Here is a 16,408-nt window from a genome sequence, read left to right on the forward strand (position 1 = left end):
CAAATGGTTCTGATGTGTTGACATTTGTATGCGAAGAGCGGCACGAAAGCATGGTCGGTGCTGCTGTTTTGTTTTTACTGTGCTGAGTGCAGATTTTGGTGTGATTTCGTTTAATTCTAAAAGTTTATCTGCTGGCTCAAAAGATGGTGAGGCACATAAAAGATGATTCATCAGGAAATATCCTAAATCCTTCATCAAACCAAACATTTGTTGGTTTTAGGTAAAACAAGCAGCACGTTATTTCGAACAGAAAGAGGAGAGCAGTGGGCCTGCCAAGAAAACCAGCCAGAAACATCAACCTTCAAACGCGAAAGGAAAAAAGGGATTCAAATGGCAACCAAATGATAAAAAGCCAAATTATAAGGGCTCTCACAAGAGCAGAAAAGAAGGCAGTTTCGAAAAGAAAAATGCCATCCCCGGATTGAAGAAGCGGGAAGAAGCACTAAACGGTTCAGAGACTCTGGCGGACATGAAAGAGTCTAACCAGATCAAACAAGAAAAACAGGCAGCAAAAGATGGAGGTAAGGAAGGCCCTCGCAAGGAGACCAGGAGAGAGAAAATGCTTAAAAAGAAAAACGCTACCCTCACACCAAGAGGGCGGGAGGAAACGCTAAACATTCCAATAGATCCGGCGGCTTTGCTGCGCCATTCGCGTGGCGAGCGCATGGATATGGAAGGCGTCAAAACCCGGTTTCACAAAATCAATGAAATGCGCAAGGATATGAACATTGAGTTCGCCACCCAGCAGGCTGCTCGGGCGGATATCTTGCTCCACGAGGAGGAAGGATATCTCGAGGCGGACGACGGCGAAAGCACGACCAACATTGCGCAGCGAGAGATAGTGCAGCACGTGGACATAACGACTGCCGCCAAGCACTTCAACCTGGAGCTCGAGTTCGGCCCGTACCGCACGCGGTACACGAAGAACGGTGCCTTTTTGCTGCTGGGCGGGAAGCGCGGGCACGTGGCCGCATTCGATTGGGTGCGCAAAAAGTTGCTGTGTGAGATGAACGTGATGGAGTCGGTGCACGATATCACGTGGCTCATGAATCAAACGATGTACGCGGCGGCCCAGAAAAACTGGGTGCACGTGTACGACCAAAACGGGACGGAGATACATTGCATCAAAACGATGCACCGAAGCGTCCGGCTGGAGTATCTGCCGTACCACTTTCTGCTAAACAGTGCCGGCGAGAACGGGTTCCTTTCGTGGATGGACGTGTCGGTTGGCCAAACGGTGGGAAACTACAACACTCGCATGGGCAAGGTCTCGGTAATGACGCACAATCCGTGGAACGCGGTGACTTGTGTCGGCGGGTCCAAGGGCGTCGTCTCGATGTGGTCCCCGATGATGCGCGACCCGCTGGCGAAGATGCTGTGCCACCCGGTACCGATAACCGCGATCGCGATCGATCCGAAAGGTATGCAGATGGCGACGGCCGGACTGGATCGCAGGATAAAAATTTGGGACGTGCGGCAGCTGGAAGGCCCGCTGGAGACGTACAACACCAATACGGCGGCATCCGAGATCGAGCTGTCCCAGCGCGGGCTGCTCGCACTGTCGATGGGCAACGTGTGTGAGGTGTACCGGCGTGATAACAGCTCAACGGAACCCCAGATGAAGCCCTACATCCGCCACCGGACGAATGGTCCGATTTCAAGCATTCGATTCTGCCCGTACGAAGACATTCTCGGTGTGGGCACGGCAAAGGGCTTCGTGTCACTGATCGTGCCCGGTTCGGGCGAACCGAACTTTGACACCTTCGAGGCCAATCCCTTCCAGTCGCGCACGCAGCGCCAGGAGGAGGAGGTGCACAGGCTGCTGGAAAAGATTCCGGCCGAATTCATCACGCTCAATCCGACGCAGATCGACGAGGTGGACGTACCTTCCGCCAAGGCGCGGCTCGAGCAGAAGGTGAAGCTGCTGACCATGAAGCCGCCCAAGATTGACTTTGAGCCACGCAAGCGCAACCGTGTCTCGAAGGCCAAACTTATCAAGATAAAGCAGAACGTGAAGGAAGCCCGCTTCCGCGAGACAGCGAACGAGTTGCGGCAGATCAAGGAGAAGCTGTTGGCAGAAGATGAAGCCAAAGCACCGGCGGAATCGGCCGACTTCATACCGCTGGAGCCGAAAAGTGTGCTGGATCGCTTCAAGACGAAGGCGAAGAAGAAAGCTGTGCGTTAGTTTAACGCCCGATGCGTTTATTGCTCTACCCTATGGATGGAAATTAATAAAATCTAATCCGATCACTTGTAAATGCTTGTGTAGTATTCTTCCTCGAGGTCGTACAAATCCGCTGCCATGTCGTCCCGCACGGCCATCAGCTTGTTGTCCCGGTCGATCTGTGTGGTCCGATAGAGGGTGGAGTTGCTGCAGATAGCCTCATTGACCGAGTGGAAGTCGTTCAGGATGAGGTACTGCTTGATGTCGGACACCAGCTTCATAAGCGACTCGCCGGCCCGTACAATGTTGGCCGCTCGGACCTGCGTTTCGTACGTGTCCTGCTCGCACTGCGTTATCTTGGACAGCTGAGTGTCATTCTCGCCCTTGGCAAGCCGGATTATTTCTGTAATGAAACAGCGACAGCATGATGAGATCGGCTCGATCGAACACGTATCGTGTCCGACGCATACCTTCAAAATTTTCCCGCATACTCCGAATGTCCTCTTTTAGCCGGGAATTGTAGGATTTCAGGAGGGCTTCCTTCGATTGGGTCAGATTACGCTGCATGTTTACTCGGTAACAGTTTGCTGGAAGCGATGCGGAAATTTCTCGACAGTTTTATCCAGAAAAGGCTAAAATTGTTCCCTTTTTCCTCAGTTGTTTACATTTCAGTTGAAGGCAAACACGGATTGGAGACGCATTCTTGGCAGATGGCAGGTTGGCCCACATTCAGTTGCTGGAAAACATTTTTCGATATCCACTTTGACAGCGGAGTCGGATATCAATTCCTGCTTGTTTTTCGTTTTTTTTGTGCCGCTCATTCCAGAAATCTTTAAAACGTGTTTTAAACACTCGTTTGATAGCAAAGACAGAGATAATTTAATATTTCCATGAAATTGTCAAATTGTATGCTGCGTGCACTGCAGTGTTCGACCATGTCACCATCATGCAAAGATTAGGCGGCGCTCTATGAACTCCCTTCGGCAACAGTGATTCCTGTACGACATAAACAAATACGCTTTTTTTCTTTCATTGATGCATTAATAAAAGATAACCGCATCATTGGTATTTTGATAACGGCCAGAACCAAAACACAAATCGTATTACATCAGCATTTCTACTTGTCGAATGATACGCACAGCTCGCTCATATCAATTGACGGCACACGTTTCCCGTCTGCATCGTCCAAGACCATCGCCTCAATTGATACACGTCATGCTTTCTCGAAGCGACGGTCGGCGTTAAGGTTGACGTGTACTTTACGAACAATAAAGCCTGGGCGCAGCGGTAGCGCAGGAATCATTCCCAGCTCAGCAATAGACAAGCGAAAATCGAGACAGTACGGTATTAGTGTGCAAACGGTGAATAGAAGGTTTCTTTCCCCCATAGGGTGTAACAGTCCCGGTAGAGTGGTGCCCGGTTTCTTGGTGAACTGTGTCCTGAAACAATTAAAAGAAGTAAGTTGCGTGTTCTATGGTGTGCCCTGTTTGGCCGAAAATTGTGCAATGTGTGCCGGTAGGACGCGCGGTGTATCTGAAGCGGAAAGGCAATTGGATGCGATGGTGGTGGTGGTGCGTGCTGGCGGGTTATCCAATACAGACATAGGGGGAATATAGATAAGATTCGTTTTATTTGTCGAACCGCTAGAATAGAGCTTTTGACAGCGAATTGATTTTGCCGCCCGGCCAATTGAATGTTCTGGAAGGATTTGGGATGTCTTCCGTTTTTTCGGTTGGATGGCAACAGGGAAAAAGTAGGTGAAATGGTAGTAGTATTCGCGAAAAAATGGTTGCATGAAAAGAGGCCATTTTTCGTACACACATCGCCGCCAGTGGTGCCTTGGATGCGCCCCGGCTAGCCTGGGCCGAAAAGAGACGGAAGCTAGTCCTCTGTTCGCTAGTAACGGCGTGGTAGCAAACGGAGCGCGAAAGAGACAGGTAGTACGCACTGAAAGGTTGACGTGTTCTTTTTGAATTGGAGCTCGAGCAGCCGCGGCTGCAGCAAGGAACGATTCGACTCTCGTGGGGAATAGAAGACACGACGCCGTCGAGGTAGAAAGTTGGGTTCGGTTTTGCGGGAGAATCATCATCACTTTCTGGTATGTGTGTGTGTATTAAGTGAGTTTTCTAGAAAGTTTCCGGTCGTTAGTTTAGTGTAAAATATTCGTAATACGCGTCATTTAACACTGTTGCTGAATAGTTTGTAGAACCTTTGAGGTATAGGTTTTCTTTTTCGCTATGTATGGCGGCACGTATTTCCTCTCCCTTTGCCGCCTCCTCTGTCCATCATAAATGGGGTCAACAGACATAACGGTTGTTTTCCGATTTTGTGTTCTGTGCCCCGCGAAAAGCAAGATGACGTGATTTGTATTTTAACCAGTCAAAAGGGCCTAACAGTGGAGAAAGGTTTTCCACAGCTTTGAATGTGGAGTTTGTCAAAAATTAAAGCATCAAAAGTCGCGATGAGTGCCGCCGCCGCCGCCGCTAAGCTTCGATGGGTTCCGGCGCAGCACTGACGTGGCCTTATGGCGAATGTGGGATTTGATTATGTGGCATTGACATGGAAAGAATAGTCCGTATACTGTTCGGGGCGAGCTAATCTCGTCCATGCCTTTGCCTCCGCTTGCTCTTTTATTTGATTACAGTGTTTTTAGTGAATTAAACATTTTTAAATTTTGGCAACCTCTTCTGAAAACACGTGGTTCATCTGACAACCTCAAAAGTAGGCGACGATAAAGAAGAAAAGCACCGTGGCAGCTCAACCGTGGCACGTCGTTGCACAGTTTAAAGTTAATATTTTACGCAAACTTTGTCCTAATTTGTTCTTGGTGTGTTTTTGTTTCTCCCCATGTTCTCCCCTCCATTAGTAAACCAGCAATGAAGCTATTGAAACAGACGGCCCTGGTGGTCGTGCTGGCCGTGTTGGCCTGTTCGGCGGAGGAAAAGAAGGAAAAGGACAAGGATATCGGCACGGTGGTCGGTATCGATCTCGGCACCACCTACTCCTGCGTCGGTGTGTACAAGAACGGGCGCGTGGAAATCATTGCCAACGACCAGGGTAACCGCATCACGCCGTCCTACGTGGCATTCACGGCCGACGGTGAGCGTCTAATCGGAGACGCCGCCAAGAACCAGCTGACGACCAACCCGGAAAACACCGTGTTCGATGCGAAGCGTCTGATTGGCCGCGAGTTCACCGACCACACGGTGCAGCACGACATCAAGCTGCTGCCGTTCAAGGTGATCGAGAAGAACTCCAAGCCGCACATCAGGGTGTCGACCGGCCAGGGCGATAAGGTGTTCGCGCCGGAGGAGATTTCCGCGATGGTGCTGGGCAAGATGAAGGAAACGGCCGAAGCGTACCTGGGCAAGAAGGTGACCCATGCCGTTGTTACCGTACCGGCGTACTTCAACGATGCGCAGCGTCAGGCGACAAAGGACGCGGGAACGATCGCCGGTCTGGTGGTGATGCGCATCATCAACGAGCCGACTGCGGCCGCCATCGCTTACGGACTGGACAAGAAGGACGGTGAGAAGAACGTGCTGGTGTTCGATCTGGGCGGCGGTACCTTCGACGTCTCGCTGCTGACCATCGACAACGGCGTGTTCGAGGTGGTGGCCACGAACGGTGACACCCATCTGGGCGGCGAAGATTTCGACCAGCGCGTCATGGACCACTTCATCAAGATGTACAAGAAGAAGAAGGGCAAGGACATCCGCAAGGACAACCGCGCCGTCCAGAAGCTGCGTCGCGAGGTGGAGAAGGCGAAGCGTGCCCTGTCGGCTAGCCACCAGGTGCGCATCGAGATTGAGTCGTTCTTCGAGGGCGATGACTTCAGCGAGACGCTGACCCGTGCCAAGTTCGAGGAGCTGAACATGGACCTGTTCCGCTCGACGATGAAGCCCGTGCACAAGGTGCTGGAGGACGCCGACATGACCAAGAACGACGTGGACGAGATTGTGCTGGTCGGCGGGTCGACCCGTATCCCGAAGGTGCAGCAGCTGGTGAAGGAGTTCTTCAACGGCAAGGAACCGTCCCGCGGCATCAACCCGGACGAGGCCGTCGCGTACGGTGCGGCCGTGCAGGCGGGCGTGCTGTCCGGCGAACAGGACACCGATGCGATCGTGCTGCTCGACGTGAACCCGCTCACCATGGGCATCGAGACGGTCGGCGGAGTGATGACCAAGCTGATCCCGCGCAACACCGTCATCCCGACGAAGAAGTCGCAGATCTTCTCGACCGCCTCGGACAACCAGCACACCGTCACGATCCAGGTGTACGAGGGCGAGCGCCCGATGACCAAGGACAACCATCTGCTCGGCAAGTTCGACCTGACCGGCATTCCGCCGGCGCCGCGTGGCATCCCGCAGATCGAGGTGTCGTTCGAGATCGACGCCAACGGCATCCTGCAGGTGTCGGCCGAGGACAAGGGCACGGGCAACCGGGAGAAGATCGTCATCACCAACGACCAGAACCGGCTGACGCCGGACGACATCGAGCGCATGATCAAGGATGCGGAGCGGTTCGCCGACGACGACAAGAAGCTGAAGGAGCGCGTGGAGGCCCGCAACGAGCTCGAGAGCTACGCGTACAGCCTGAAGAACCAGCTCAGCTCGAAGGACAAGCTGGGCGCGAGCGTGTCCGACGACGACAAGGCCAAGATGGAGGAAGCGATCGACGAGAAGATCAAGTGGCTGGACGAGAACCAGGACACCGAGGCGGAAGAGTACAAGAAGCAGAAGAAGGAGCTGGAGGACATCGTGCAGCCCATCATTGCCAAGCTGTACGCGAGCAGTGGCGGTGCCCCACCGCCAGCCGGCGGCGACGAGGACGACGAGCTGAAGGATGAGCTGTAAGTGCCAGCAGCAGCGGCGGGGACCGATCACACCCCACCCACCTTCCATCCACCCAAAAGGACGGTACTACACAGCCCAACTTTCCGCGAGGAATGCAAAACAAACAAAACCAGCCGCCTTTCATCCACTCCATCTCGCTGTGTCTCCGAACCGTGTGTGTGCGTGGGGGGAATAATTCTCCATTCCTCGGACACGCACACCCACCATTCGGAGTGACAGCTTCATAGTAATCGACCTCATCATCAGCGTTTAAGAAAAGGAAGTATAGTCGTCGCGTTGTCTTCGTCCTATTCCCCCTTGGTTCTGAGGCGCAGTGCGCATCGCGACGAGGAGGGTAGGAAGATATTTGGACAAGAAAGATGTGGCGCACACAATGACGCCACGTTTTGCGTTCGTGTGGCGAGGCTCATCTTATTTTCTAGATGAGTTGTTAAGCTCTCCCAAACGCGAGTGCACAAACGCACACACGCAGAACACACACACCACCCAAGTCATGGGGGAAAACAAACCACCACAAAGTGTGTCGATTTTGGAAGATCCCGATGCCGAGGTTTGATTTTCTCATTTTTGTTTTGTCGTTTACTCAACAGTGTGTCTATGTGTGTGTGTGTGTTTGCGTATGTGTGTTGAAGAACGAATCGTTTCCGATCTTTTTTTTATTTATTGAGCGAGAGATGCGCTAGAAACAATGCTAGAAGGTAATACTTAATGAACACACCCTGCAAGGCACTTTGATAGGAAGGAGCTCACGATTTAGCAAACAAAAAGGGATTAATTTAGGTGATTTGTGCGTGCGCGGTGTGTGCGTGTGTCTGTGATGAGCCCTTCCAAGCCAGTCAGGAAAATGATTTGTAGAGTCTACAACACCACCATCAAAGAGAACAACTAAAATAGCAACACACACGCACACATCGCGCCCTGACAAAGACAAATAGAACTAGAGAAAAAATTAACGAGAGAGAATAGTGTTTTTTTTTGTTCACACATAATTGTTTCAATTCGTTCCACGGGTGGTAGAGGCGGCTTTTGGTTTGGGGTAGGATGTGGAAACACTTGTACCCCCCCCCCTCAAAGTCCCAACATCGCGTCTAATCTGCGCTCCCCCTCCCTTTAACGTGTAGTGAGAGAAATTATGAAAAGCGAATTCGCTACCAACAAGAAACAAACTCTCAAAATTGATTCTATCACGCATTTTTGCAGAATGTGCTTTTCCGGCCTCAACTTAGGTGGTGAATAGCATTTCAAGGACAAATTCTTTCTTTTGTTAGTGTGTGTGTGTGTGTGTTTTGTGTTTACCGATAACACCCCAATAGCATGAATCCGCCACACACATTCACTGCCACCTCCCAATTATTACGCGATTTCAAGATGCGATTATTGCGATCATACTACAACGGTACACTTTGTGTGCTGCCATTCCGTTTTCAGTTCGTGTTTCATTGTTTCTCATCCATCGACTGATTGTAATGTAAGGAAGAAAAAAGGAAGTAATAAAAACTAAACAAAAATAATACTGATAAATTGTGGTCGTGTTGTGTTGTTGGTGTCGCGTGTGCACGAGGGAAAGAAACTTATCGATTTTTCTTTCGTTTCGTTCACTTTCAATAAGAATAGCTCATATTTTCATGTTAGTGTTTGATATATCACGATGGGGGTTTATTAATTTGTTGCTGCCAAAGGAAGCAGGAAGGAATGGTATATGGTTCCGTATTTAGAGTAAAGTTGTCTCGCATTTGCCTTTTTTCATGATTGATTCTTATTTAAGTAGCGATGATTTTTTTTGTTTAAATAGTATACAATAAGCTTTCCATTTTTTTAAAACTCAACCTAACTAAACACACCGACAAAACAAAAACAGCTGAGTTCACCATAGCACGTGTGGCAAACTTCCTTAGCGTGTCCTCCTGCTATGCTACCATTTTCGCATTCATTTTCTCGAGCACCGTTTCAAACAAGTAAGCGACGGGTTAATAAATAGGGACGAAAACTATAAAAAAAAAACGCAAAAAACTAGAGCCAAAATGTAAGAAAAGCCCTTTTAGAGTGGGGCTGCCTTATTCGTACCCCGGTTATTTCTGGTTGCGCGATCATACGCCACAGGGGCAGCGCAAACAAGCCAATCTCAATCCTGAGTAAACTACTTTAAACCTAATCAACTTTATCATACAACATCAGTGCGTCTTCTCCCTTCTACACCCTGACGTTCACGCGAAACGCGGCGGTCAGTTCGTTTGAGGGGAAGGAGGCGAAATCACCCTTGGCCGCCCGGTGCGGTTTCCTGCTGAGATATTCCTGCATCACATCGCACGCCAGCTGTTCCGCCTTGGCCCGTATCTGCGTTTGCTGCTGCTTGCGCTGGTTCTCGTGGTCCAGGATCGTCTTCGAGACGCTACCGTGCACGGTGTTGGTGGCCGGTATTTCGGCACCCTTCACCAGCGACATGATTAGATCGTGCTTGACGCGCGTTATCTTCTGCTCCAGCTCCTGGATGCGCTCATCCTTCGGCTGCGGCACGTGCAGCGGCTCCAACCCGGCCAGGATCTTGCGGTACTCATTTGCCTGCACCTTGAGCCGCTCGGCCCGCTCATCCTTGAAGGCGCGCTTCAACAGCGACAGCTCCTGAGCGATGTAGGGCGAGCTGGCCGAGATGTCGAGCGCCGTCGTCGTCTTGAGATCAACCTTGCGCGAGCTGAACGATTTCAGCTTGTCGCGCAAGCTGCTCTTTTCACTTTCCAGCGAATCGATATCGCTCTGCAGGTGGTCCATCGTTTCCTCGAACTCTTTCTCCTTCCTAAGGGGGGTTTCGGGGAGGAACAAAAAAAAGTTTGATTAATCAGAAACAGACAGCAAAGGACATTTGAACTGGCAAAGCGTAACGCAACACGTACTGTTTCAGCTTGGCGCACACTTCATCGTACTGCTTCTGAAGGCGCGTCGTGTTCGTCTCGTGGTCCTGCTGCAGCACCGACAGCTTCTTCTCGGCCAAATCTTTCCGTATCTGCATCTCGGACAGCTCGTTCTGCTTCAGCTTCGCGGCCAGCTTCAGCTGCCGTATCTCGGCCTCCCGGTTCTCGAGCGTTGCCGTCAGCGTTTTCGTTTCCTCCAGCTGCTTCTTAACGGCCTGCGCCCGCAGTATGATCGGCGCGACCGGTTTCTCCTCCGGCTTGGCGGCGTTCGTTGCCGAGATGATTTCGTACTCGTGATCGAGCAGATACTGGGCGAGCTGGCCCATGTCGGTGCTGGCCGCGCTCAGCACGGTGCGCACGTTCTGCGACGGTCCTAGGTCATCCTGCTCGTACACCTTCTCGCAACCGTTGGACAGGATTTCCCACAGCTTTTCCTGTGGCACGGACGTCTCCGTTTCCGGGTCGAGCGTCACCAGCTGCAGACATTGGCGGGTGGCGTAGAACAGCACGCTCATCACCTTGTTCAGTGCTTCGGCGGTGCGTTTCAGGTTGCGCAGTGTGTTCATGGACAGGTTGCACTTTGTTATTGCTACGTCCTGCGGCAGACGGCGCTTCACGAGCTTCAGCTGCTGTCTTATGTTTTCCACATTTTGCAGAATGTACTGCAGGAGTAAGCCGGAATCGCTCGTTTCGTCGCCGGGCTGTGGAAATACGGAGCAATATTTGAGGAAACTCTCCAAACGATTTGCTTGCGCTACTAACCTTAATCAAAATCTTAATAATGTTGGAATCGTTTGCGATCGAGTCGCAGGCCGCACCGATGGATGCAGTGCAGTCGCGCACGATTTGCGTTTCGTTGACCAAATCTTCGCCGGTTAGCAGTACCACGTACATGGCGTTGAAGAATGTGACACACTTTTCCAGATCTGTAAGTAGAAAAATTCCCAATTAGGTCAGTTCACACTCTTCACTCTACACCACCATCAACACCACCACTTACTGTCTGTGGAAGAGTTTTCGTCCAGCTGGTTAGCCTTGAGCAGATCGACGATCTCGTCCACCATCTTTTCCTGCGCAAGCATCTCTGGCAGGGCGGCGCCGATCTTGAGCAGCGTGTCCGCCTTGCATCCCGTCATGCTGAACAGGAACTGGTGCATGATGCTTTGCAGGTTGTGCACGTGGTGTAGCAGGCGCGACCGGAACCCAAACTGGGCCACCTCGTGGCCGGACAGGATCGCGGCCCGGTCCATCTGCGGCACGCTCGAGAACCGTTCCCGCGCCTGGCTGACGATGATGCCCGACTTGAAGACGATGCGCGACACGAGCAGTATCACCAGGATGGCATCGTGGTCGCCGCCCCGTGCCATGAACACGTCCGGCATGAACGCGGTCAGGTAGCGGACGTGCTCGTTCGCCTGCGTCAGCTCGATCTGGCGCAGCTGCAGATCGATCGCGCGCGTAAACGCCTTCGATTCGGCGAACATTTGCTTGAAGTCGATCGTCTCGGTGATGAGGGCGGTATCCTTGGCCTGCTGCTGCTGCTGCTGCTTGCTCGACTCCTGGTTCAGCCGCTCGCGCAACTCCTGGCACTGCTCGTTAAGCCGCTGCACCAGCTCGCGGAACTTCAGGATCGTCTGGTCGCGGTCGACAATCGTCTCGAGGGCGGCGTCCTTTTCGCGCACCGCTTCCCGTTTCGCCGCGTGCGCCATGTCCAGCTCTTCGCGCATATCCATCTCCAGCTCGTGGTTGCTTTCGACCAGCTGCTCGTGCACCTCCTCGAGCGCCTCCAGCTCGGCCACCTCCTCCTCGAGCGCCTTCACCCTATCCTCCAGCTCCATCTTCTTTTCGGCGAGCTGTTCGACCATCTCTTCCGCGCCCAGCGCCGCATCCACCTGCTCCTGCAGATCGCCCAGCTGGGCCTCCAGCTCGTCGATTTTGGCGGAAAACTTTTCCTTCGTGCGCTGCAGTTCGGTCACTTCGGATTTTTTCGTTTCCAGCTCCTTCTCCAGCTTCTGGATCTCGTGCTTTTCGTGCGCGGACAGATCGCGCAAGCGGACGAGCGTTTCCCGCAGCCGTGCGTTTTGCTGCTCCAGCTGCTTGAACTCGTACGTCGAGGCCACGGCCGACCCGTCGCCGGCGCCAACGACACCTCCACCCCCAATAGAGCCGACCTTCTCCTGCATTTCCGTTTTCAAAATTTCCAAATCGAGCGTAAGCTCCTCGATGCGCTCCTTGGCCGTTTCCAGCTCGAGCGCCAACGTGTCCGCCTTCTCCTCCGCCATCTCCTTATCCAGCGTGATCAGCTCCACGTTTTCGGCCAGCTCGGCCATCTCTTCGCTGTGCAGATCGCGCGCCTCGATCGCGTCCTTCGCTTCCTGCTTGGCACGCTGCAGATCGCGCTGCAGCTGGGAATGGGCGTCCATGATTTTGCTCTTAAACTCCACCAACTGCTCGTACTGCGTTTTCATCTTGTCGAACTCCCGCAAGCGTTCGCGATCTTCCGCGCGGCGCTGCTTCAACGTTTCCAGCTTTTCGCCCAGGTCTGCGTTTAGCTTGCGCATCTCTTCCAGCTCTGCCTGCAGCTGCAGGATGTGAATGCGATCCTCGGTAGAGGACGCTCCCGGTGCCGGTGTCGGTGCCGGCGATGGTGAGATGAGCGATTGGCCCGGGGTGAACTGCGGTTTCAGCGTTTCCACAAAGCCCGTCTCCACGAACGATGCCCGTTTGGACGTTTGTAGCGATTCCGGGGGGCTCATGTGCGACCGTTGCAGCGGCTCATTGCGGTCCGGTTTCACCATCGTCGGGATCGAGGAAACGGGCGTCGGAATGGAGGATTGCCCGGATGCCCGTTCGCTGCCCGGCGACGTAAGCTGCGTCTTGGAACCGAGCGAGCTCGTGCTCCGATTGAGCGACATCCGCGAGCTAAAATGGGAGCAGCAAAAGCAAAAACGGAGAAAGGACTACGTTAGAAGAGGAGAACGTGTACAAAAAAAAAAACAACAACAACACTGTGCTAGCTTAAATAAATGGAACACAACAGAGGCATTGCTTGAAATTGAAGGCGTGATGATAACATTTACAACAGAACAAGCAGAATCCATTCGGTGGGAAAAGTGGCGGCCAAGATACAAAACACAACTAAGGTGCACAAACACTGCAATCGTTTCCAAAGCATCAGACGTGAAGTGTGCGCATAATTTTCTTTTATTTTTGGCGAAATATCCTGAAAACGCAAACCAAAGCTAAATATCGTTGCCAAAGGGGGGCAGAGGAAAGAAAATATAATTTCAAATGTTGACCAACCGGAAGCAAACTAAACAAAGCTAACGAAAAAGGGTACAACTACACGCTTTATGAGTTGGTTGTTTTGGATCGTAAGATACAATATCGTTCTAGTTACAAAAAAACATCATAATGCGTGTCGAGACAGTGTACAAATGGAAGTGTTCATGCAAAACAGAAAACCCAGAAGGTATAGCAAGGTAAAACAGGCGTTCAAGGGAACATTCAGAGTGACTGTACAGTGACACAGGCAAGAACAAAAAAGTAGCAAATGCGTAAGTATCGCTAAGTAATATGGATGATGTAATAAAATAACCTGGATGTTGACAGTGTCATTGTCATGGAGGCGCGCTTCGTTTGCGGCTGCTTAACCGGTGACTTCCGGCGCACCCTGTCGTTGATCGCGTGTACAGGCGCATTAGAGAAACGATGGCCGATTGTGGAAGGGTTCGTTTGTATTTGGGAGGCGATGAATGGTAAGGATCATAATGTTAAACCAGTGTGATGATGTTGAAGATCGATCGATCGTGGGGGATCGGTAATTCACCGAGCAATTTCCATGTAGGAAATGGATGGAGCAGGAAAGGGTGAACAAATCCAGAGTCAATTTCATAGTATTAATCGGAGAGTCGTATTTGGGGCGGCAGTTGTTAGTGTAGAAGAGAGTCCACACAACGTCGTCGCACATTATTTACAACGACACCGGCCAGGGATGAGTTAGTGTGAAATAGGTGGTGTATGGAGATAGTGGAGTGAAAGAAAAAGAGAAAGATAATGATTAAATTTTGCATATATGATCTTTTCGATGGAAAGTTCTATAGAGGACCGATACACTACACTAACAGAGGAATGCAGAATGTTGTCTGCACAATGTTACTGAAACTATAAATCAAATTTAACTGAAAAGTTTACTTGCAAGCATCTTTGCTTATCGTTTAAAAAAAACACACACACATACAATAGAACAAAAGACAAAATAAAAGTAACTAAAAGGGGTTTAAAAGACCGGTCTAAGTTGTACGGGCGATCATGGCGATTTTGTTTTTTGGGACATTGTAGCTAAAGAATAGCGCTACCACAACTGCAAACTACGGGAGTTCGGTAACATGTTTCACTTACGCTGTTGGCTTGGCCGAGAACGTTTGAGTCGATCCAGGCATTGAGGCAAGTGATCGGACTGAACCCGCGCTGGACCGTGGGCGATTGCATTGAAATACATAAAGAAGGATTTAGTTAGATTGCTACGTTCTAATGCACAGAAAGAGCGCGTTGCTTGTGATAGCAGCAGTGGCAGCGGCGGCAACAGTAGCAAAAGCTCATTGGCGCTGCATAACAAAAATAGCCCCGCTTTCGGTAGGTGATGATGGATGAGAGTTCGAATGAGGCAATTTCGTCGCTAGTTTGTGCTCGCCTACCCTAACCGATCGGATACCGCATTGGGCGCAATGGTTAATGTGAGAGTGCGTTTTGCGTTCAAACATTTCTATTACACACACCTATTCTAAAACAACAATCGATTTAAGGCGAAAAGTACGCAATCTATGGTGACATTATGAACTGAGTAAAGAACTGAAGGTGGTTCGAAACGTTAAATCGCACTAGTAATTTGTGATGGGAGCTATAGAAGCATCTCAAGTAACAACCATTCGGGAAAATAAAAGAAGGGGTCTCGAATGTGAGAAACAAAACACAAAGGACTAACACTAACTATCGATAACCAAGACGGCCTACGCCTAAATTAAGATGGATTGGAATGAGAAACAAAATTTGCGTTCCGCTGCAAACAGCTGTTTTAACAGGATGATAGATGTTACGGTTTTTGTTTAGGGCACTTACGTTACTCTGCCAGTTGCACGCTTAGCACTAGCGGGGTTTAACAACGACAAAAGTGTTACAGGAGTGTTGGAAGAGAAAGACGGAAGAGATAGATAGTTCGGTACGGCACCACATGAGACATGAGAACAGCAAGGTATGGTGGATCGAAGTGTACAAAACATTTGTATGAGCAATGATGAGCTGAACTGGATGGACTGGATCGATCGTGCACCGATGGAGCACTGAGATTCTGCCCTTCCCGACGTCCCTGGTTCCAGGGAATGGGAAACCCTTTTGCACTATCGTCTCCCCTTGCTACTAACCTGCTCAGACGAGATCGTGGCTTTTCGTCCGGCGTTTGTGCATCTTCGATGGGGTTACCAGCGTCGTCGATAAACACCAACTGGGTTGGGCGTACAAACATGCCATAGTTTTCTTCACACTGAAATGCAGATGATCAGGTATTATAGCCGGGATACCTGCTGCTTGTAACCCTAGCGAGGGTTTGTAAAACATAGTGCCAACGTTACCGAAAAATACTGATGTCCTTTTATCGATCCGTTGTTCTTGCCTTTCGCCTCATCCAGAATTACGCCGACCCACTTGCCCACGGCAAAGGAGGTCATACCGACGTAGGCGATCGTGCCACGCACCTCCTTGCCGGTCAGCTCGACGCGCTGGCCAATTTTCAGATACCGTTCGGCCATATCGGGAGCTTCGGGGTGTTACCGTCGTTGTGTCTCCGCGAGAGTTGTTGCTGTTGCTGCTTTCACTGTGAACGGAACACGGCGTTGATGTCATCATGGGGTTTCCTTTTTTTACATGCATTCATGGGCAGACGGACTGCCCGACCGCACTACAATTACCTTGTCCGTTGTGCGCCGTAACGCTATAAGCTTTTTCTATAGGTGCTGTGCGTTGAAATGGGTTTTGCCACCGTTTTACAGTGAACTAGAAATAATTGTGTACATTTTGAACACCTTCCTATGCAATCACAAAAATGTAACTTTGGCAATAGAGAAAAAAAGTACGTTTTGACATTTAGCCGGATGACAGGAGGGCCCAAGCAGGGTTCGTCGGCCGGAGATGTCAGTGTGTGTTCAGTTTCTCACTGTTTTGAATTTTTGCTCACTAACTGCAATTCTTTCTCACTATAGTAGAATATAAAATTACTTCTCTATATTGTACTTTTATTCAGTTTTTTTTATATCTTAATTAATAACTGATTTAGTTTCTCTCTCACTCTTGTTGGCCTGCTCACGATGGAACACGTCGTCGTGGCATGGCCCGGTCAACATTCATTCTGCAAGTTGCTCGGTCTTTTTTTGCAGCCTCACATCTATGTAGACACTTCTTCTTCTTCTTTGGCTCAACAACCGTTGTTC

General features: G+C 50.7%; 4 protein-coding genes across 9 annotated transcripts; 2 read left to right on the top strand and 2 right to left on the bottom strand.

Moving 5' to 3' along the window:
* Window positions 1-15: 15 nt before the first annotated feature.
* Window positions 16-2,252, top strand: LOC121590810 (WD repeat-containing protein 46). Its single transcript, XM_041910821.1, has 2 exons — window positions 16-146; window positions 221-2,252. The coding sequence occupies exons 1-2, from the start codon at window positions 144-146 to the stop codon at window positions 2,183-2,185; spliced, it is 1,968 nt and encodes a 655-aa protein (XP_041766755.1). The 5' UTR covers window positions 16-143; the 3' UTR covers window positions 2,186-2,252.
* On the bottom strand, window positions 2,182-2,883 carry LOC121590811 (mediator of RNA polymerase II transcription subunit 22). The gene is made up of 2 exons (XM_041910822.1): window positions 2,635-2,883; window positions 2,182-2,567 (listed from the first exon to the last, which is right to left on the bottom strand). Exons 1-2 carry the CDS (start codon window positions 2,729-2,731, stop codon window positions 2,248-2,250), a joined length of 417 nt encoding a protein of 138 aa, XP_041766756.1. The 5' UTR covers window positions 2,732-2,883; the 3' UTR covers window positions 2,182-2,247.
* Window positions 2,884-3,422: 539 nt separating this feature from the next.
* LOC121590809 (endoplasmic reticulum chaperone BiP) lies at window positions 3,423-7,973 on the top strand. Of its 2 annotated transcripts, none has more exons than XM_041910819.1 (2): window positions 3,423-3,621; window positions 5,031-7,973. In XM_041910819.1, the coding sequence occupies exon 2, from the start codon at window positions 5,041-5,043 to the stop codon at window positions 7,018-7,020; it is 1,980 nt and encodes a 659-aa protein (XP_041766753.1). In that variant the 5' UTR covers window positions 3,423-3,621; window positions 5,031-5,040; the 3' UTR covers window positions 7,021-7,973. The 2 variants fall into 2 exon arrangements, with proteins under 2 accessions (XP_041766753.1, XP_041766754.1); XM_041910820.1 differs by lacking the exon at window positions 3,423-3,621 and adding an exon at window positions 4,157-4,262.
* Window positions 7,974-8,640: 667 nt separating this feature from the next.
* On the bottom strand, window positions 8,641-16,042 carry LOC121590807 (dynactin subunit 1). Of its 5 annotated transcripts, XM_041910813.1 has the most exons (10): window positions 15,890-16,042; window positions 15,554-15,795; window positions 15,347-15,465; window positions 15,045-15,071; window positions 14,328-14,396; window positions 13,525-13,599; window positions 10,927-12,848; window positions 10,689-10,852; window positions 9,909-10,627; window positions 8,641-9,811 (listed from the first exon to the last, which is right to left on the bottom strand). In XM_041910813.1, exons 2-10 carry the CDS (start codon window positions 15,728-15,730, stop codon window positions 9,211-9,213), a joined length of 3,873 nt encoding a protein of 1,290 aa, XP_041766747.1. In that variant the 5' UTR covers window positions 15,731-15,795; window positions 15,890-16,042; the 3' UTR covers window positions 8,641-9,210. The 5 variants fall into 5 exon arrangements, with proteins under 5 accessions (XP_041766747.1, XP_041766748.1, XP_041766749.1 ...); XM_041910814.1 differs by lacking the exon at window positions 15,045-15,071; XM_041910815.1 differs by lacking the exon at window positions 13,525-13,599.
* Window positions 16,043-16,408: the final 366 nt, after the last annotated feature.

The sequence above is a fragment of the Anopheles merus genome, chromosome 2R (assembly GCF_017562075.2).
Source record: "Anopheles merus strain MAF chromosome 2R, AmerM5.1, whole genome shotgun sequence".
Lineage (NCBI taxonomy): Eukaryota > Metazoa > Arthropoda > Insecta > Diptera > Culicidae > Anopheles > Anopheles merus.